At 47.5% G+C, this 22,105-nt stretch overlaps 1 protein-coding gene across 3 annotated transcripts in view; it reads right to left on the bottom strand.

Moving 5' to 3' along the window:
* The window catches only part of LOC309364996 (DLA class I histocompatibility antigen, A9/A9 alpha chain-like), a 30,489-nt gene extending 8,384 nt beyond the window's left edge, over positions 1-22,105 (bottom strand). Inside the window, exons 1-7 of one of the 3 annotated variants that reach the window (XM_081903072.1) lie at positions 20,764-22,105; positions 15,374-15,649; positions 11,957-12,220; positions 6,864-7,148; positions 6,068-6,142; positions 5,185-5,214; positions 2,810-3,847 (exon numbers count right to left, since the gene is read on the bottom strand). In XM_081903072.1, coding sequence (XP_081759198.1) covers positions 5,195-5,214; positions 6,068-6,142; positions 6,864-7,148; positions 11,957-12,220; positions 15,374-15,649; positions 20,764-20,845 — 1,002 coding nt within the window. In that variant the 5' untranslated portion in view covers positions 20,846-22,105 and the 3' untranslated portion in view covers positions 2,810-3,847; positions 5,185-5,194. Of the gene's footprint in view, positions 1-2,809; positions 3,848-5,184; positions 5,215-6,067; positions 6,143-6,863; positions 7,149-11,956; positions 12,221-15,373; positions 15,650-20,763 lie in introns of those variants that run through there. The other 2 variants (XM_081903071.1, XM_081903070.1) reach the window with 2 other exon arrangements.

Below are 22,105 nucleotides of genomic sequence, written 5' to 3'. Positions count from 1 at the left end.
TCTCTCTCTCACTGCAGTGCTGGCTATGTGAATCTGATCCGAGCTGCCGGGTCACCGCCCACTGTGGAGGGGGTGGGTGCCAGGCGTGCAGTGCGGAGAGAGAGTGAGGGACTATCTGGGGGAAGGACAGTGCAGCGGCCGCCCAGCACAGCGCTGAGCGCGGGAGAGAACCACACCAGACCAGACCAGGCAGCAGCAAGAAGAAGCTGGCAGCGGCGGAAGGTTAGGGGTTAGGGGGCGCAAATTACTTGCCTTGCCCCGGGTTAGGGGGCGCAAATTACTTGCTTTGCCCCGGGTGCTGACAACCCACGTTACGCCACTGGTCGGCGGATCCTTCCTGCTGTCTTGTTGGGCTGTGTATGTGATAAAGGTGAACCATACCAGGGCGAAGGTGTCTTCTTCTATTTGTCCTGTGTCAGTTTTGCCAGTTTTAAAGATGAAAGGCAGCTGTGTCTGGAGAACCACTGACAGACAGACAGACAGGACAGCAGAACAAGGCGTTCTGAGCATTTGACATTCTCCTAAGCCGGACAACAACCCTGCAACGCAGCAGGTCAGTATTGCCACCCCCGATTTTAAATATGAAAGGGAGCTGCGGGTGCTGAAGCTCACATCACCTGGGGGGGGGGGGAATTATCACCAGGCCCCCATAGATGAATTTGCCCAGATCTCCCTAAGCACAGCTAATACATATGTGTCATTCCTCAAAAAGGGAGGGTGTTAGAATTATTTCATTTTCAATTAATTTTCATAATAAAAAAATTCCTTCCAGTAGCACCTTAGAGACCAACTAAGTTAGTTCTTGGTGTGAGCTTTCGTGTGCATGCACACTTCTTCCGATACACTGAAACAGAAGTCACCAGAGTGAGAGGGTGGGGAGGGGTATTACTCAGAAGGGTGCTGGGAATGGGTGTTTGGCTGATAGGTGTGCTAAACCTGGTCAGTTCGTGAATGGCAGAGGTAAGATTTGAACCAGCCCTCCCCAGCAGAGCTCCCTTTCCCACCAGCTATTCCAACCCTGGCCACTAGTTGGACCAAGGAGCCGACACAGCAAATCCTTACCTGAAGCAGAGGAGGACTCGCTTTTGCCAGTTACTCCGTAGACTTCCCAGTTCATAGCCACCCACATCACGCACGCACCCTTGCTAGTAGCTCTCTTCACACATTACCGTGTAATGTAGGTAGATGATGATGAGCCCCACAAACACGACCCCAAGTCCCTTTATTCTCGCCTTGCGCGCCTCTGAAACTCTCCCTGCCCCCAAGGCGGCATGCAAAACAAAAACTCTGAGAAAAAAACAGATATTTCCCGAGGGATCTGGCTCCACTTCGGGTAGGGAGCTCCCCCCTGGTCTTCCCCCTTTGGGTGACCGGCAAAGTCACACCCACAACCCCGGGATCGTTGGACTTGGGGATCTTTCTTTCCGCCCCCGGAGGTACTGACCAGCGCAGTCCAGCAGGAGCAGGTGGGCAGCAGCGCACAGGATCCAGGGGGCCCCACGGATGAGGACCCCCATCGGGACGAAGCAATCCCCGCCCCGCCAGCACAAGGGTCCGGAAGAGGAGCCGCGGCGGAAATATTCCACCAATGGGAAAACGGCGTGCAGATCACGGCGGCGGTTGCTGGGTAGATCTGAAGACCGCAGCGTGGGAGAGATGGACTGGAAAGCGAAAGCGAAACCTCTCCCCTGACTCCGCCCCCTCCGGGTTCTTCCTGCTGGGCGAGATGCAGGGAGGGGGTAAAAACTTGAATGTTGCCGGGAGTCTCCGGAGGGTCCACGTGCATCACGGAGGAGGTGAAAATATTCATTTAAGAACCACAAGGGTTTTGCCAAAGTTCTCCTGTAATTCTCCTGGCTCGAAATAAAATACTTTTGAAAGTCCTCAGTGGCCTGGGACCCTGGAAGTGGGGTCTTCTCCCGTCCTCTCCTCCGCAGATGACTTTTCTCCCTCTCCTTTCCAGAGGTGAGGTGGTCGACAACTATCAAGAGGGAATTTTTGTTACTGTTCTGGCAGGTTTTTAAAGTATGACACACTTTGAACGTTGCCCGTAGCTCAGTTTTCCTGTATGATTGGTTCGTTGCATGGTTTTAAATTTCGATTTCAGAATTTCCGTCGAATAAGTAGGGAGGGTTGGAGGAATCTGAGTAGTGTGGGAAGGAAATGATGCAGGGGGAGGAGGGGAGGAAAAAGCAGGATCATAAGGACCCAGACATGACCTCACTTGATACACCCAGTTCTGTAAGTAATAAATTGATTGTATTGCATTTATATCCTGCCTTTTTGCTTAGCCACCCTAGATGGTTTACAATTTTAGACTTCTCCTAAACATAAACCACCCCATCCCTCCTTTTCCTTCTCTCAGGGCATAATGGGGTCTGTTGTCCTGCATTCTATGCACTTTTGCAATCCTTTCACCAGGGCCAAAAGTGTCATTAATAGTGAGTGGTGTCCATTGCCAGACAGTGTCTTAAACTTCCTTTTTTCCTCCTCCCACCCAACCCCTTTCCCTTTTGTGTTGTGTCTTTTTTAGTATAAGCGTGAATGCAGGGACCGTCTTATTGCTGACATTTGTAAGCTGCTTTAGGGCCCTTTTCTGGCTTAAGAGCGGATAAAAGTGCTGTAAGTAAAATAGCCTCAGCTTCCTGATTTGCATACAATATTTTTTTTTAATCCTGGGAGGTGGAAATGAAACAGCTGTGACAAATTCCAGACAGGTAGCTGTTGCAGCAAAACACGCAGAACCTTGTGGCATGAGAGTCTTATGAAATGTTATTGCAATACTATGATAAAATTATAAAAACACAGGTAATCATCACCTCCCTTATTTGAACAAGTTTGATTGGTGAAGCGCAGGGACGTCCAGCTCCTAAGAGACGGCGATCCACTCGCAGAATAAAAAACTGGCAGTGATCTACCCCCTTTTGGGGGGGTTCAGATCAAAGTTGTTTAGTTTTTTTTAAGGAGCAGATACAAGTGTGTGTCTATGCTTTCCACGTAAGTTGATGTTAAAGTGGGGAATAAACCAAGTCAGCCAGTCATCAGCTCTGATTATGTCCTGAGGGCTTCACGCTCACCGCCAAACTACAGATAGGAATGCAGGGAGCTGTCTATAGAATTTTTGTATTTCTTTTAAAGACAGCAGCATTTGCTGGATACCACTGTTCCATTTTATTATTATTATTATTATTATTATTATTATTATTATTATAACAATTTCCTCATCACCAACATAATTTAGCTAAGCAATGAAAAATACAAGATTTAGGAACATCTAAAGCTGCCTTCTGCAGGGTCAAACTACGGTTCTTCTAGCTTAGCAGTTTTGGCACCAACATGCGGCATAGAGTCACAAACAGTATTTTTATTTTTATTTTTAAAGAACACTGCACACTTCCACCCTAAAATATGGTATGATGGACAGCAGTAAAAAATGGTGCAAAGTTCCCATGTGCTTCTTCCTGCAGAGCAAAAGCCCCAAACCCTTAAAACAGAAGAAGAGGGGGAAATGTCTAAAGAAATCCCATTTGCGATAGGAAGCACAAAGATCAGCCCATTGTAGGGCCAAGTATTTTTCAACTTGCTGGCTTGACGCAATCCTTTAAACAGGTTCCTCCATCTGGTGTCCCAAGGCCCATCCTGGAATTCTCCAGTTGAGCTTCTTAGGATTTCCAGCTTGCGTCTCTTCCTTGAACAGCCCCGTACTGTCCACAGAAGGCTCTCTCTTATTCGCTGTCCTGCCATTGGGCAGGCAAAATAGCTCCTCATGAGTAGGGCGATCTACCCACCTCTCTGCTCAGATGTCAGAGAGGTTCCTCTGTTTCTGCTGCTCTTCCAGGCCACATATCTGTTGCAGAAAAACATACAGGAGGGTGTCAGGTGAACTAAGCACAGTGAAGCTGACAAAGGACGGGGGCATCTGAATAACAGAGTCAGAGCATCTAGTCCAACCCAACTCCCCTTGCAGAGGACTCCATCCCTGGGCATGATCAAGACGCACATGAAATATACAGGAAGCAAAGATTAAAAGGACACCTTCTGGGCAAAAGTATCCAAGTGAGGCTTGTTATGGACGGGGGTGGGGTGGGAGTGGGGTGGCTACCCAACCAACACATCAGAAGTGTTGGCCTCCTGAGCTTTGCTCCAGAAAAAAGGAGCCCCCTTTGCTGCATAGCACGACATGCAATTACATACATACCACTGGTTTCTATACATTTCCCTCCATTAGACAACCTATAGGTAAAGGTAAAGGACCCCTGGACGGTTAACTCCAGTCAAAGGTGACTATGGCGTGTGGCGCTCATCTTGCTTCAGGCCAAGGGAGCCGGCGTTTGTCCACAGACAGCTTTCTGGGTCATGTGGCCAGCATGACTAAACCGCTTCTGGCACAACGGGACACCGTGACGGAAACCAGAGTGCACAGAAACACTGTTTACCTTCCCACCGCAGTGGTACCTATTTATCTACTTGCACAGGCATGCTTTCGAACTGCTAGGTTGGCAGGAGCAGAGACCGAGCAACAGGAGCTCGCTCCGTTGCAGGATACCGGCACACACGCACAGTGAAAATGATGCTGGACCCAATCCTTCTAAATCATCCATCAGAAGTTGATGGATGGATCCAACAGCAACTCCATCCTGTCCCGTGCAGACTGATAAACATTGCTTAAAGCTGCTAAAGACTCACACTGCCTTCATCTCTCCCTGTTGGCCTCACTGGCTGAGGCCATAAGCATTTGGAGAGCACCAGGTTGGGGAAGCCAGCAGTAGGGCATTGGCATGAGCAGGCCTGAGCCAAATACATTGCGGAGGAAGGTGAGTTTTGGAGAAGGCAGTCGAAGGAAATAAGGGAGGTTGTCCTATGCAGGTGTGTGCGACGGCAGTTTCAGACATACAGGCCAGCAGAAGGTCTGTTTTCACTGCTTCTGGTGAAGGACAGAATACTGTGAATTGCCCCTCTCTCAATTTCCCCTTAACGTAAGCTTCTGTTTTCTGGGAGTATGGGAGGTTTAAATGCCGTTACCTTTCCGTTAGAGTATTTTATTTTCTGTCTCCAGTTTTACAGGGACCTTGTGTTGTTTCAAGTTCACACAGGCCCTGAAAAAATCCTCCCTTATGCCCGTGTCCCACCCTAGGCCTGTTCTATGCCGGAGGAAAAACTCGCAAAGAGGGACATCTCACTTACTTGGCGCAGCTTAGTGTCTTTGCCACATCTCTGCAGAGAGAGAATCAAATTATGAGTTTCACTTTCCACAAGGGAGGGCACACAGCGAAGGCTTGCAAAGCCCCAAAGTCACAGAAATCCCCTACATTTTAAGTGGCCAAATGAAGAGGAACAACAAGAAAAGTTTTCTTTCATAAGTAAAGAGCTTAACTGTGAACAGTTGTGAGACATAGTCAAACAAGTGGGTTATAGATTCTGAAGCCTCTAGTCATTTTACTCATGACAACGATTCTTCAGGACGGAAAGGGATGCAACAGAGATTGTGCAGTCTCACCCTCTCTTGTGGAGAAGGACCTGGGGAAACATCCTGGCAGACATCCCAGGAACCTGTCACTAGTAAAGGTAGGAAGTCTTCTAGATTCCAAGCACTACCTGATTTCCTCCAACATGACCCTTGCTGCTTCTGACCCTTCCTTCCAGAAAAGTGCCACCACAACCACACTAAGAGGACACACCGCCCTCCACTGTCCTGAGAAAACCCTTCAATCCATATTTCATTTTATTTTATTATTTGGACGATTTACTGCCCATGGGCTGCCCTACCCTCTTATCTGCCCCTTAGAGCTGGCGCATCATGTGCAGGGCTGTGCCTTGGCGGTGGCAGGTTCTCTCCTCCTTGCCCACTCTCCAGCAGCCACGATGAGCTGCCCAAGGAAGGAGGCTGGCAGCGGCAACCACAGAGAGGCTATGGGATGCTCCCTCGACTAATCCTCCTAGCCAAGCATAATGGCAGCAGCAGGGAAAATTGGGACATTCTGCGATCCTATCAGAAGCCGGTGTGGCTTTCGTAATTCTGGGACTGTCCTCGGTAAATCGGGACACTTGGAGGGTACGTGGTACTTACTGATGCCCACGGAGATGCCGACGACAAGGACTACAGCCCCTATGATGCATAGAATTAGAAGCCAGCTGTCGAACGCTGAAGGTTGAAGAGAAGAAAAGAGAGAAATGACTGACGGGAAACCCAGAACAAAAATTTCATCTTACGGGGGAGGCCACAGGAGGACCTGGGAGCTCGTGAAATTCAGAGGGATTCGGGGAGGTAACCAGTACGTTTCTGAGCACAATTCAAAGTGTTGGTGTTGACCTCGGCCCAGTATACCTGAAGGAGCGTCTCCACCCCATCGTTCTGCCTGGACACTGAGGTCCAATTCCAAGGGCCTTCTGGCAGTTCCCTCGCTGAGAGAAGTGAGGTTACAGGAAACCAGACAGAGGGCCTTCTCGGTAGTGGCGCCCTCCCTGTGGAACACCCTCCCATCAGATGTCAAGGAACAAAGCAACTATCTGAGTTTTAGAAGACATCTGAAGGCAGCCCTGTTTAGGGAAGTTTTTAATGTTTGATGCTTCATCACATTTTAAATATTCTGTTGGGAGCCACCCAGAGTGACTGGGGAAACCCAGCCAGATGGATGGGATATAAATAATAAATTATCATCAGTATCATCTAAGAAAGGGCCCCCTCCATCTCATCACCTCTCAAGGCTTGCACGAGACCTCAATCATCTCAGCAAATAGGAAACGTTTATCTCCAATTGGAAGCTGTCAATATCAGCTGCAATGCTGCCAGCTCCCTGGTGTCATCCCTCTTCCCCGGGTGAAAATTCACCTCCCATAAGCCTTTGCTCCCTGCTGCCTCTCACCGGGCTCCTGCCAGGCCACATCCAGGTGCTTGGACAGGGCTTCGTGCTCCACGTGGCACTGGAAGCGTTTCCTCTCCTTGGGGCTGGCTTTAATACCCAGCACGGCATGGTAGGTCCCGTCCGAATTGGGGGCGGCAACTCTGCGGAAGGTATCCTGCACCCAGGCCTCTCCGTCTTTCCTCCAATAGGCATTGATCTCCTTCGGGTAGAAGCCGTAAACTTGGCAGACGAGGGTGGCCGGGCCTTTGGAGTCCTCCTTACTTGTCACCTTCACGACGGGAGGCTCTGGGGAAATGACAGAGGCATCCTCAGAGGCAAGCAGGCCGTGTCCTCCTCAAATGTCCCCACACTCCTGTCAAGCTGGCAAAAATTAATCCCTCCCTTTTCCCTTTTATGTTGGAAGGGTTGTGGAAAACTTGGTTCATTTATTCACATTTGGCGGACAGGTCAATCCCTTTCTCCAAATCCTGCCCCAGCCCTATTATCTTTGGACATGGACTTAGGCTCTACCCTGCACCTCAGCAAAGTAGTAGGCTCCTTACTGACCACAGCATGAATGGAAGAAACAGTCTGAAATACTCCTAAAAGTACAGTGGTACCTCGGGTTAAGTACTTAATTCGTTCCAGAGGTCCGTACTTAACCTGAAACTGTTCTTAACCTGAAGCACCACTTTAGCTAATGGGGCCTCCTGCTGCTGCTGCCGCGCCACCAGAGCACGATTTCTGTTCTCATCCTGAAGCAAAGTTCTTAACCTGAGGTACTATTTCTGGGTTAGCGGAGTGTGTAACCTGAAGCGGATGTAACCTGAAGCGGATGTAACCTGAAGCGGATGTAACCCGAGGTACCACTGTATATGGGATACAGCAATGTCTGAGCGTCTCGCCAGAAATGTTCTTGTATTGGACTAAGAACTTGTGGAATATGGATATAAAATTCACAACATGTCATGGTCTAAGAGAAAATGACATGAAAATGATATATCGATGGTATCTAATACCAAGTTGGCAAAGATGTATAAATCTAAACCAAATAAGTGTTGGAAATGTAAAGGATGAGCAAGTAAAATCCTCAATGATAGATTGGGCAATAGATATTGGTCATAATAGAGACATAGAAGCATGGGGATGATTGTGGAATATGGATATAAAATCTACAGCATGTCATGATTTAAGAGAAAATGATATGAAAATGATATGTCATTGATATCTAACACCGAGTGAACTGGCAAAAATGTATAAATCTAAATCAAACAAATGTTGGAAATGTAAAGAGAAAGAAGGTTCTTTTTATCATATGTGGTGGTCTTGTAGTAAGGTTAAAGCTTACTGGGAAATGATATCTAATGAATTGAAAAGGATGTTTAAAATAACCTTTGTAAAAAAAAAACCCCAGAAGCTTTTCTTTTGGGAATTATAGGGACAGAACTACCTAAAATGTCTAGACTACAGCAGCAAGAAGGTTACTTGCCCCAAAATGGAAAGAAGCAGAATTCCCAGCAAAGGAGGAACGGATGCAAAAACTTAAGGAATATGCAGAAATGGTGAAACTTATCAGAAGAATAAGGAAACTAGATAATAAATCTTTTATAAAAGAATGGAAATGGTTTGTTGAATATTTATGGATAAATTGCAAACAGATAAAAACATTGGGAGGATTATTGTAATAACCTGCAGTTTTATAAGAGTATATTTGTAAAAAAAAGATGAATAAATGAGCAAATTAAGTTAATTTGGATATGCAGAAAAACCGCAGAAAGAGGGGGAAAGGAAGTCAAGCTTCGAAATGTCAAAATGATTATAAAATTAGTTAAATGTATAAATTTGAAAACTATAAATAAATACATAAACCAATAAAGTGTCCCACACCAGGAGACCAAAAAGAGAACAACCTCCAAGAACCAGGATTTCTTCCTTTGCATCTTGAGATGCTGGCTGTCGTGAGTCTCTCCCAGTGTCCTTCCTGTTGGTCAAGGGGCAAATGTCATCCGTTCCAATTCAGTGGCTGAATTGGTTCAGATTTCTCCAAGCGCAGCTCTTAGTTCTTGCCTTCCATAGAGCAAATGCTGGACTTGCAACTTTTTGTGCTCCAAGACTTTTTCACCTTCATTTCCCCTCACACTTTATGAATTTAAGGGCCGGGGGTGTGGGAACCATACAGCTCTAGAAAAGACAGAACTCCTTCATAGTCCTCCTGCCTGCCCTGAGAGGACCCCATGAGGTGTAGGAATGGATTTAAACAATAGGACAAGATATACAGTGGTGCCTCGCAAGACGAAATTAATCCGTTCCGTGAGGCTCTTCGTATAGCGGTTTTTTCGTCTTGCGAAGCAAGCCCATTGACAGCTTAGCGGATTAGCGCTATTAGCGGTTTAGCGGCTTTTAGCGATCAGCTGTTAAGCGGCTTATCAGCGGATCAGCTGATAAGCGGCTTAGCGGCTTAGGAAAAGGGGGGGAAAGGGGGAAAAAACCCGCAGGAACTCGCAAAACATTTTCGTCTTGCGAAGCAAGCCCATAGGGAAATTTGTTTTGCGAAGCGCCTCCAAAACGGAAAACCCTTTCGTCTAGTGGGTTTTCCGTCTTGCGAGGCGTTTGTCTTGCGGGGCACCACTGTATACCATAAATACTTGAGTATAAGCCGACTTTTTCAGCACATTCTTTATGCTGAAAAAGCCCCCCTTGGCTTATACTTGAGTGAGGCGGGCGGTGGTGGCGGAGGGACGAGCGGCCCGAAAGGAGCCCTTTCTCACCACTGGTACTGCCACCGCCGCCTCTCACAAGGGCAGGCACAGGAGCCGCGGTTGGGAAAGGTGCTGCGCTGCAGGTTTGTGGTGTGGTGAACCGGCTTATACTCGAGTCAATGTTTTCCCAGTTTTTTGTGCTAAAATTAGGTGCCTCGACTTATATCCGGGTTGGTTTATACTCGAGTATCTATGGTAGTTTAGTTATTATCTTCCCTCGCTCATGTGAGTGAGATCAGCAGAGTACCATCCTTTGCCAATTTAAACTTAGAAGCTAAGACAAGGTTGCTTTAACCTTCCAGAAACAATAATCCAGGATGCTTTCAGGCAGACTGGATTTTCCTGGTACAGTGGTACCTTGGTTCTCGAATGGCTTAGTGGTTGAACAACATGGAACCCGAATGCTGCAAACCTGGAAGTTTCCGGTTTGCAAACTTTTTTCAGAAGCCGAATGTGCTCTGTTTTGAGTGTTACGCTTCTGATTTGAGTGCCATACTTACATTTTGAATGTTACGCTGAGGTATGTCTGTTTTTGCTATTTATTTTGCGGTTTTTTGTGGCTTTTTTGTTTGGTTTTTGTGACTGTGTGGAACCCAGTTCAGCTACTGATTGATTGATTGATTGATTGATTGTGTGACTGCAGTACATTGTTTACTGTTTTCATTTTATGGATCAATGGTCTCTTTACATAATAAAATTCATGTTAAATTGCTACTTTAGGGGGTGTTTTTAAAAGTCTGGAACGAAATAATCCATTTTGCATTACTTTCTATGGGAAAGCGCGCCTTTGTTTTGGAACGGACTTCTGGAACAGATTAAGTTTGAGAACCAAGGTACCACTGTATTATCCCTCTTCTCCCCCACTTAAAAGCAATCATACACACATTGTTTTGTGAAGAAATAAAAGCAGTGTTTACTTACATAATCAGGGTCTTAAAGCAGCAATTACAGTAGCAAAATGAAGCAAAATTAAGACAGGTTTATAACTACTATCTTAGCTACAAAAGTACAAAATCTAAGTATGAAATGGTATCTGAGCATGTGCATGTGGTTGCAGCTTATTGCCAAGGCACAGAAAGTAAGTGATCTCAGGTTTTTCTCTAGCCAATTTTAGAGGAAAGCTCTGAACCTCAGCCCCTTCATATCTGACAAAACATTAATCATTGGGTGACTGCAATAACGTTCCACATGAGGTACAACAGGCCTCGACTCCTTGGAATGGAGGCCACATAAGAGTTAACCAGCAGGTCCAGCAAGAATTTCTGGAAGACGTGAAGCCATAAAATACATTGTTAGTGTTTTTATGACTTTCCATAGGGCCGAGGCTTTTATTTAATGGCGGGGCGGTGCAAAGAGGATAATTCAAAGGCGTGGCAGTCTGCACATGTTCTGATATATCCAGCCTGAAGGTTCACAACATTAAGAAGAGAGATTTATACCCTTTCAAGCAGAAAATTTGGTCAGGTCTGTCTCCACTATGCTTGCATTCTTTATTTATTTCATTTTTTAAAAAATCATTTTTATTTGATTTTACAAATATAAAATTATAAGAATCCAGATGTGTATCCATATATAGAGATTACTCTGAATCTCTAGATTTCCCCCCACCCCCTCCATGGGTCCTATTGTCAACATTTACAACTGCATATTTTTCTATAATCTATATTTTATATCAGTCCATATTATCCATAGTATTTGTTACATTACAAGTGAGATTAAATTCCTGATAATGTTTTCATCTGCTTGCAAGCTCTCCTAAATAAATTATATTTCCCACCCCACCCCACCATTCTTTTTAAAAGTTTTGGTCCTTTTGGTTCCTGAGATTCTTTATTTATTTCAAAAGATTGGGATAAATATTCTAGAAGTGTATCCTCTCCACCACCCCTCAAGCTGTCGTTTATTATTTATTATTTATTATTATTATTAATTATTATTATTATTATTATTACAGTGGTACTTCTGGTTGCGAACGGGATCCGTTCCGGAGCCCTGTTTGCAACCTGAAAGGAACGCAACCTGTGTCTGCGCGTACGCGGGTCGTGATTCACTGCTTCTGCGCATGCGCGTGACGTGCGAGTGGCAAAACCCGGAGGTAACCCTTTCCGGTACTTCCGGGTCGCCACAGGACGCAACCTGAAAAAACATATCATGAAGCAAACGTAACAAGAAGTATGACTGTATTATTATTATAATAATTATAATTAGGCAGCACTTGGCTCCCATCACCTTTGCAGTGCGGTCTAGGATGGGTTTATGCTGGGTAGAATAGGAAGGAATTTCAGCACACACACACCCAACCCATCGCAAGTCTTGTTCCCATCTCCCTGCACCTGCCCTCACACAAACACCCACCTGTCCTCAGCAAAGCCTCCTTCCCATAGTCCAGGTATCTCCGCAGCCACGCAATGCAGTCCTCCTTCCCCACGTAAGCCATCACAGAGACCGTCTGGTTTCCAGTCTGGCTCACCTGGGCTCCTCTCTCGACTGCCATCCAGGAGAGAGACTCCAGGTCAAGGTCGGGGTAGAGCGTCCCATCGTAGGCTTCCTGCTCGTACGCTCCTTGGCGCCCCTCTTGGCTCAGCTCGCAGCCATACCTGACCTGCCAGGTGTGCAGGCCTGGGAGAAGGGGCAAGAGGTCAATGGGACAGGGGAGAGAGATCGGGGGACTGGAGCAGTTGAAACCCCTACAGACCCACAGAAGAGGTTTGGCAAAGATATTATTATTATTATTATTATTATTATTATTATTATTATTATTATTATTTAAAAAATAATAATTCATTTTTCTTTTTCATTCATTACATACTGTACATCTCAAATTCTTAACATTTACTATATATTCCTCCCTCCCTCTCCTTGGGCTTCCGGTTTGTTTCTATTTTCACCCACTTTGCTATCTCTTAACAGAAAAAGTTATTAATAACATAGCATCAAACCTAAAAACATAAAAATAAAAGTAAATACACCATCATATTTCACTAAACATTTTCTGATGCTGATAATGTGAATGTTTATTTAAATCCAAGATTTGATTATTTTTAACCTCGGGAAAAAGATTATTTTTAACCTCGGGAAAAAGAGGCAGACTGGATAGCTCAGTCGGTAGAGCGCGAGACTCTTAATCTCAAGGGTTGTGGGTTCAAGTCCCACGGTGGGGGAAAGATCCCTGCTTTGCAGGGGGTTGGACTAGAAGACCCTCAGGGTCCCTTCCAACTATGATTCTAGGAGTCTAAGTCCAGCTCCGAGGGCCTTCTGGCGGATTCCTCACTGAGAGAAGTGAGGTTACAGGGAACCAGGCAGAGGGCCTTCTCGGTGGTGGCTCCCACCCATCAATGGCTGACTCAGTGCCTGGGGCTACACAACTCCCTCCCACCCCGCTGTTGGTTCCTCTAGCTAAGCATCATCAGCACCAAGTTTTTACTTGCAGTTGCTTTCAGGCAGGAATCTCTCTCATCCCTACTTAGAGATGCCGAGGATTGAAAACAGGTAATTCCCCCCCCCCCCCATGGAAAGCAACGAACATTTTCTGTTTACCTCCAAGTTTAACGTCACTCAAGTTCTGGCAGTGCAATCCTATGTACAGTGGTACCTCTGGAGCCCCGTTAGCATTCTGAAGCGAACACAACCTGTGCGTGCGCGTGCGTGGGTCACAATCCGCCGCTTCCGTGCATGTGTGTGATGTCATTTTGAGCGTCTGTGCGTGCGCAAGCAGCGAAACCCGGAAGTAATACGTTCTGTTACTTCCAGGTCACTCAACCTGAAGCATGTTTAAGCCAAGGTATGACTGTACTTGTCTATGCAGAAGCAAGTCCCTTTGATTTCGGTGGGATTTACGGGCAAGTGTAAATAGGGGCTTCCCCTGCATGCAAAGACAGGCCCAGTGGATCGAGCAGATGAGACCAAGTGTGGTAAAGGTAAAGGGACCCCTGGCCATTAGATCCAGTCGAGGACGACTCTGGGGTTGCAGCGCTCATCTTGCTTTACTGGCTGAGGGAGCTGGCGTACAGCTTCTGGGTCATGTGGCCAGCATGACTAAGCCGCTTCTGGCGAACCAGAGCAGTGCACGGAAACGCCGTTTACCTTCCCGCCGGAGTGGTACCTATTTATCTACTTGCACTCTTGATGTGCTTTTGAACTGCTAGGTTGGCAGGAGCAGGGACTGAGCAACAGGAGCTCACCCCGTCGTGGGGATTCGAACTGCCGACCTTCTGATCGGCAAGCCCTAGGCTCTGTGGTTTAACCCACAGCTCCACTCGCATCCCTGACCAAGTGGGGGGCCAGCCGTAAATAAGGCAGTTTCTGCACATGTCGCAGAGAGAAGTGAGGGGCAGATGGGGATCGTCCACCAGGGAAGGGAGACCATCGAGGAGAAGGAAAACTCTGATCCTAAACCTCTGCTGACTTGGGGGATACCTTCAGGAGAAGAAAAGGCTCTCAGGAGCGAACTCTACATAAATCCAGAGTGGAGTCCCGAGGATGGTTGGAGGCCTAGCTGTCAAGCGTCCCTTATTTGGAGGGACAGTCCATTATCCCAGCGCCATGTCCTGCTGCTGTCCCTTATTGATGGATGTCCCTTAAATTTCCCGGGTTTCAAAGGAAGCAGCTCCTCTCCTTCCTCCCTGTCGGCCAGGGGGGAGGGAGGCTCCAACTGTGTTGCTTGGCTGCCCAGCCCGCCCCCCTCTGGCCTCCTCTCACCAGCCTCAGCCCCCAGGAACCCCTCCCCGCCGGGACTGGCGGGAGCCTTGGGCCCTTCCGCTGCCATCCTCCTCGTGGCCGCCGAACTGAGCGTCTCTGCCTGGGGCCTCCCCTCTGTCCGTCACCGCCGCTCCCACTAGGCTGTACTGCGGCTGTGCCGCCGAAGGACCCGAATAAGATGGGCAGCCTGGCATGGTCTATGAATTGATGAGGAAGGAGCCTTGAGAGGAGAGCGAGGGCAACCATAGAGAAAGCAGTTCAGAGAGAGGAGGAGGCGGAGGCGCGGGCAGGTGTTCCAAGGGCTACAAGGGCTTCTCCCATAGATTTGTAGTGGTAGATTAGCATAGATGGTCTGATCTGCGGGTTTACTTCGGGCGCTATTCCCCCCTCCCTTTCCTCCCGCCCCGCCTGATGGGACGGAGAGCTGCAGATGGAGCACGAGAGAAAAGATACAGAACTGCAGCAGCATCTTCGTAGCTTGGACTTCGTTTTGCGCGAAAAGTGGTTGCTGCTTGTAGTTATTTAATTGCAGTGTTTCAGCGGCTGGTGTCTTGAGCAGCAACCTTTGGAAATGAAGGGCTAAAAACCGGCGCTGCTCTCCAAAATTATCTGGTCTCTTTTAACTGGTTGACTAAAATCCCTTATTTTGGCTGCTGGTCCCTTATTTTCAAGGCTGCTGGTCCCTTATTTTCAAATCTGTAAGTTGACAGCTATGATTGAATGGCACCTTGTACGCCTCCTTCGGGCAACTCCTGCAGCTCAGCTGGTACAAAATGTTTTGCTCTGCTTTCCTTTGGAGCACGTTGGCAAGGCTGAGAGGAGGTGTCTTGTTGTCTGAGGAGCACAGGACCTCCAGACACATTGCCCAGACTTGCACCCCAGGGGGGTCACTTGGGTGCTGCTAAGGTTACAGTCAAACTGCTTGGTGCATGGAGGGAGAAGGAGCAGAAGGTGCAGAGCAGAGCTCCTCCTTCCTTTTCTCCCAGTTGTCGTCCCCCTGCTCCCCATTTCCTGACCAGGGGAGGGATAAATATTGGGGAGGGGGACTCGCTGCCCCTTGCAGCACCCACTCACCTGTGCTCTGCTCGTGGTCACGCTGCACACTCTCCAGAACGACTCGGAAGACTTCCTCAGCGTCCCGAAAGATCTGGGTCATATTGTCCCAGTAATGGGGGTAGTCCTGCCCCACCTTCTGGACCCAGGGCACCTGAGGAAAGGCTCTTTTCCTGTCACTGTCGTACTGAATGAAGATGTGGTCATCAACGGACCCCTGAGCGGTGAACTGGGGAAGCCCCTGGCCGGGCTCAGACACCCTCGTGTAGAAATAGCGCAAGGAGTGCGAGGAGGAGCCTGGAAAGGAAGACAGAGAGGGGCAGAATTAGGGCTCCAGTAGAATCACAAAATGAAGGTATCTCTGAGGGCCATTTAGTCCAACCCCCGTCATTGCAGGAATCTCAGCTAAAGATTTCTATGTATTTAGGAAAGATGCTGACAAGCTAGAACATGTGCAGAGTGTGGGAATGATCAGGGATGCAGGAGAGGCTATATTGTTTGATTATAGCCTTTCCAACTTGTGTAAACAAGTTGACAATTTAGCAGAGTAACATTCCCCCTTTTAAACTCACAGCGGATGCATTTGCTCAGGCTCGCTAAAGCCTCTATAATAACTGTTCTGGTAAAGTGAAGGGTAAAGGGACCCCTGACCATTAGGTCCAGTCGTGGCCGACTCTGGGGTTGCGGCACTCATCTCGCTTTATTGGCCGAGGGAGCCGGCGTACAGCTTCCTGGTCATGTGGCCAGCATGACTAAGCCGCTTCTGGTGAACCAGAGCAGTGCACGGAAACGCCGTTTACCTTCCCGCCGGAGTGGTATCTATTTATCTACTTGCACTTTGACGTGCTTTCGAACTGCTAGGTTGGCAGGGGCAGGTTTAACTCACAGCGCCACCTGCGTCCCTAACTGTTCTGGTATTTCTCCCTTATTCCCTCATAAAAGATAAGACACGACACAGTCTTCTATAAAAGTATAACAAGAGTTTACTCACTCACATTATGTTCACAATCGGATCCCAGAAGGCAGATTTAGCTTAGAAAAGTAACATACACCTGGAAACGATCTCATAAGGAGACAATCCCTTTGTCTTCTCTTGGCTGGAGGCCAAGAGAGCATCTTTGGCTAAGCAAATGTTGCTTCTTCGACAAAAGTAGTCATAGAGAGAAAGATGGCTGCCCTGCCCTGTGCTTTTGTCGTTACCTGCACAGGTGAGGCCACGCCCACCTCTAGTCACATGCAGAGGAAGTCTGTCCCAGCCCAGAAGGAAACAGGAAGTTTACCTGCTGGCTGGACAAGCATTCCTCCCCATGTGTAAACATGTTCACTCTAGGGATGTTGTACTTGACTGCTCTTGTGTTTCACATCCCACACAGAGGAGGGCAACTAAGATGATCAAGGGTCTAGAAGCCAAGCCTTATGAGGAACGGTTGAAGGAGCTGAGTAGCCTGGAAAAGAAGAGACTGAGAGGAGATAGGAGAGCCATCTTCAAATATCTCAAGGGCTGTCCCATGGAAGATGGAGCGTGCTTGTTTTCTCCAGCTCGGAAGAGTAGGACTCAAACCAATGGCTTCAAGTTTCAATAAAGGAGATTCTGACTAAATATCAGGAAGAACTTTCTGACAGTAAGAGCTGTCTGACTGTGGGACAGTCTTTCTTGGGAGCTGGTGGACTCTTTCCTTGGAGGTTTTTAAGCAGAGGTTGGAGGGCCTTCTGTCATGGATGCTTTAGTTGAGATTCCTGCATTGCAGTGAGTTGGACTAAATGACCTTTGGGGTCCCTTCCAACTCTAAGATTCTATGATCCATGAATCTTTGTCCAACATGGAGCTCAAACCCTGAGCGATCAATGCTGTCACTCTTTGCTGACTTGAAGAAATGCAGTATTTTAGCCATATTTCACGTGTGGGCCTGTGTATGTTCCTTGCAGTTCCATGCACTCTCTAATAAAAAATATCACCGTGGACAGCACACATGCAAGAAAATTGGCACAATCACATCAAAAGTAAAAAAACACCAAATGTCAGTTGAGTCCAATGACCATCAGATTAAAGAGCAGTTCTTTTGTGCTTTATTTTGAAGGCCCTAGCGCTTTGCCAGTTGCTTTGGGTCCCTTCTCTGAGGAAAAAAGAATCTAAAAAGGTGATGAATAATATTAGAGATGTTAGCACTGCAACGCTGGGCAGTGCCTTTTATTCAGCCGTCTGTTTTCTGCACATTTTGCTTTACCACCAACTAAAATGTCACAAAACAGTGACAAACTTTCTAGTCCTCTTTGTTTGCCCCAAACGGATATTGCCCAAGAAAAAACATAAAGCAGAAGTTTTCAGCTCAGTATTGTTGCTGGTAAGTTCAGCTTGAAGACGTGGTTCCGAGGTGGAGATTGTTGTGCAGGGGGGAAATTCGACATTTCCTGTTTTTTATTCTGCCGATCTGCTGTTTTCCCTTCAAATAAAGAGCCGAACTACACCTAATGTCGCTGTACCAGGTGGGTGCAGTTGTGGTTGTTATCAAGACTGCAACATGCCAGGGGCAGAGGACACAGGGAGGGGAGGTTTAAAACACAAGTTTAAAATCAGTTTTTAAAACTACAACTTGCATTCTTTCCCCCACCTCCCGCCCAATGTTGGAGCCTATCCAACTAACCCTGGAAAGTGAAACTTACCCAAAGAGGAAAGAGAGTCTTGTGACACCTGAAAAATTAAGAAGCTTTTTTTATGCCACAAGCTTCAAGAAATAGCATTTAATGTAGGAGGTGCAGAAACTGTTTTCCTGAGCGGTTTGTGTTTGTGTGTTCACACATGGAGGTGTTTTTCAGGGGGGTAAATAGTGAGGCCAGAGGTAAAAGAGATGCAGAAATGTACCTGTTACCACAACCGTTTCGCCCACCGGGAAGCCAATTAATACACAGGCCCCAATAAATGCAACCCAGCCGTGCAATTGAATCCTTGCATATCGTGAAAAGTCAACTTGCACCTGCGTTCCTGCCTGAATTCCTTTGGGCGTCCTCCGCAGAGCCCAGCCAGATCTGGGACAGCAAAATCCGCCTGGCACCGTCATCTTTCAGTGCCAGGCAATCTCTTCTGCCAGACAGCTTTACAAATTAGGGTGATGTCGCTGGATGTTATTTGTACAGTATTTTGCGGCCAAAACAATATTGTATTTTCTCGCTGCTGTTTGGCTGGAATTTATCCTACAGCCTTTGTTAACTTTTTCATTCATCCAACTAAATGTTATGATAGGTGTTTTTAAAATGGTGTAAGTTGCTTACGAAGATCATGGCCACTGGCAAACAGAAGGGGAAGAAATGGAGGCAGTGAGAAATTTAACTTTCTTGGGCTCCATGATCACTGCAGATGGCGACAGCAGCCACAAAATTAAAAGATGCCTGCTTCTTGGGAGGAAAGCAAGGACAAACCTAGACAGCATCTTAAAAAGCAGACAAAGGTCCGTATAGTTAAAGCTATGGTTTTCCCAGTAGTGATGTATGGAAGTGAGAGCTGGACCATAAAGAAGGCTGATTGCCGAAGAATGGATGCTTTTGAATTATGGTGCTGGAGGAGACTCTTGAGAGTCCCATGGACTGCAAGAAGATCAAACCTCTCCATTCTTAAGGAAATCAGCCCTGAGTGCTCACTGGAAGGACAGATCCTGAGCTGAGGCTCCAAGACTTTGGCCACCTCATGAGAAGAGAAGACTCCCTGGGAAAGACCCTGATGTTGGGAAAGATGGAGGGCACAAGGAGAAGGGGACGACAGAGGACGAGATGGTTGGACGGTGTTCTCGAAGCTACCAGCATGAGTTTGACCAAATTGCGGGAGGCAGTGGAAGACAGGAGTGCCTGGCGTGCTCTGGTCCAGGGGGTCACGAAGAGGTGGACACGACTAAATGACTAAACAACAACAAGTTGCTTACAGACTCCTTTTGCAGCAAGCGGCTAACAATTGAAAACATCACCATCATCTAGTAGCTCAGCTAGTAGCTCAGTTGGTAGAGCATGAGAGTTTTAAGCTCAGGGTCATGAGTTTGAGCCACACGTTGGGGAAAATATTCCCGCATTTCAGGGGGTTGGACTAAATGACCATCGTGGTCCCTTCCAACTCTGCAATTCTATGATTCTTTGATCTCATCATCCCTGCACTGACAAGCCAGGCCCAAATAAACTGACGGGAAAGGGCTGCAAGGAGGTGGTATAAGGGTTAGAGTGTCGGTCTTTGTTACCTGGGAGATGATAGTTCAAATCCCCACTCAGCCATGAAGCTCGCTGGGTGACCTTGGGCCAGACACTGTCTCTCAGCCCAGCCCACCTCACAGGGTTGTTGTGAGGATAAAATGGGAAGCTGGAGAACTACACTCCACCTTAAGCTCCTTGAGTGAAAAAGTGGTGTGTTAAATGTAATAAATTCAGTAAATAAATCAAGAGAAGGAATGGGGGGGCTTTTGGGAACTGGGGAGGGGAGATAAGGTTTTACCTATTGCTTGTTTCTTAGGAGGCCTTTAGTTTCCCTTCCTTATTGCTACGGTTCTCCAAGGTGTGTTTCGTAGATTGCCAGGCGCTGGGCAGAAAAGAAACAACAGACAAACACAGAAAGCACACACACACACCCATCTACACACCAGACTTTCAAAGCACATTCAAAGCACATTTTCCCTGCTCCCAAAGAACCATGAGAACTCTAAATTGTTGACAATTTAGGTCTTTCCAGGGTAAACTATAGTTCCCATACTTATTTTCCCAAAGCTGGGGGGGGGGCAGGTCAAACCAGGCAGCACTGAAGTATTTTCAGGGGGGGGGAACGGGCCGTACATTTAAATACCGTACATTTAAAGCAGATGCAACACACATTGAAAGCAGCTGGCTCCCCCCCCCCAAAAGTCCTGGGAACTGTAGTTTGCAAAGGGCGCAGGGAATTATAGCTCGGCAAGGGGAAAACGAGAGCTGCAACTCCAGCTCTGCGTATTTGTTTATCGCTTTATACCCCACGGCCCTTTGGCGCTTGCAGTTTTTGTAAGGGTTGCAGCCATTGCTACGCAGAGTAGATCCAATGGGCATGACTAACTTAGGTGCATGAATTTCCAAAGGAGACCTTTTTTATGTGAAGCAAGTGACTAATAAGTGCGATTTTGTTGTGAGAAGGACAAGTAAGTTCGCCCCCATCTAAACATATTTAGGAAAACACGTTTTTATCTTTTTAGCACCCTAATTTCTGGGTGGGAGGAGGGGGCAGGGGGTGCCCTGAAAAAATATAGAGCATTTTCTGCTGGCGAAAGAGGTGCTAGGGGTGGACTGCATTGTCTGCAAATCCACTCTCCCCCAACCCGCTCACTGTAAACGTATTGCGGACAAACACACACGTGTACTTGGTGCCAATTCTGTTCCCGGGTCGACATTTAACCCCCGAAGAAACCGCTCACCTGCGCAGCCCCCCAGCAGGAAGGAAGCAGATCCCAGCAGCGGCAGCAGCAGCCGCCAGACGGGCCACGGGCGCAGACCCATCAGCAGCTTCGCGTTGCACAATCCTCTCTAAGGAGCCCGGGGAACTCGCGGCCACTAGAATCCGGCCAAGAACCGGGACATCTCAGGCTGCATGGGTGTCTCCCTGGGGGATACCTGGGTGCTCGCGCGCTCTGCTATTTCTTAGCAGTTCCTATTTACAACTTCACCTCCGTCTGTGACGCTTTTCTGCCTCCTGCTGGCTACTTCCCGGGTCGAAAATGCAAGCCGGTGATTTCTAAGAAACCACCCCTGTACCTCTGAGGAAGTCACGGGGCGCGTGTAAGAGCAGGGACGTAAACACACACACACACACACACACACACACACACACACACACACACACACACACACAGTGAAGGACGTCCTGAAATTCTTGCAATCTTGCCGTTTCCTGCAGACGGATACGAAACAGTTAAGAAAATGCTATTTTAATTAGAAAAAGAAAGCTCGGCAAATTCTGGAGCCCCACTGTGGCGCTCACACACAGTCCCCGGTCGTTCCACGGACTCTTGCCCCTGTGCCGCCACGTCTATTCTCTCCCACTGCCACCAACCAGGTTTTCCCTGTAATATATTCAGACTCAGTCAGGTTGTAACATATTAACAAAGATTCCAGTTTATTGTGAACGTAAACAAGTTTTAAAATACTTTGAAACACAATACAGAGGTACCTCGGGTTAAGAACTTAATTCGTTCCGGAGGTCTGTACTTAACCTGAAACTGTTCTTAACCTGAAGCACCACTTTAGCTAATGGGGCCTCCTGCTGCCGCCGCACAATTTCTGTTCTCATCCTGAAGCAAAGTTCTTAACCCGAGGTAATATTTCTGGGTTAGCGGAGTCTGTAACCTGACGCGTATGTAACCTGAAGCGTTTGTAACCTGAGGTACCGCTGTAATCCAATTCCCTCTCTCTGTCTCTAACCCACTCTGGCTCCTATGCCCCCCACTCACAAGAAACCAACCGAACTAACTAACGGTCTCTCTGTTTCCAGCTGTCTTCCCCAACTGTCTAAATCTTTGGCTAAGCCTTTTAAAAAGAGGTAGGCTCCGCCTCTGGGCTTTGCTATTGGTGTCCCTTATTAATCCTTCTCTGCCCCTGTACAGACATTTTCAAAAGGACGGGCGAACGCCACACCCATTCATCCCACTCGAGGGGGATCGGAGCCACCTGTGCAAAGAGACAGGCACAAAACAGTCCGCTTCCACCACTGAAATGATCTGGGAAGCCTTTGAAGCATGGAAAAAGCCACGTATCAGGGAT

This window comes from Podarcis melisellensis (assembly GCF_964234715.1).
Source record: "Podarcis melisellensis genome assembly, chromosome: 2".
NCBI lineage: Eukaryota > Metazoa > Chordata > Lepidosauria > Squamata > Lacertidae > Podarcis > Podarcis melisellensis.
This window is presented reverse-complemented; position numbering and strand designations above follow the sequence as displayed.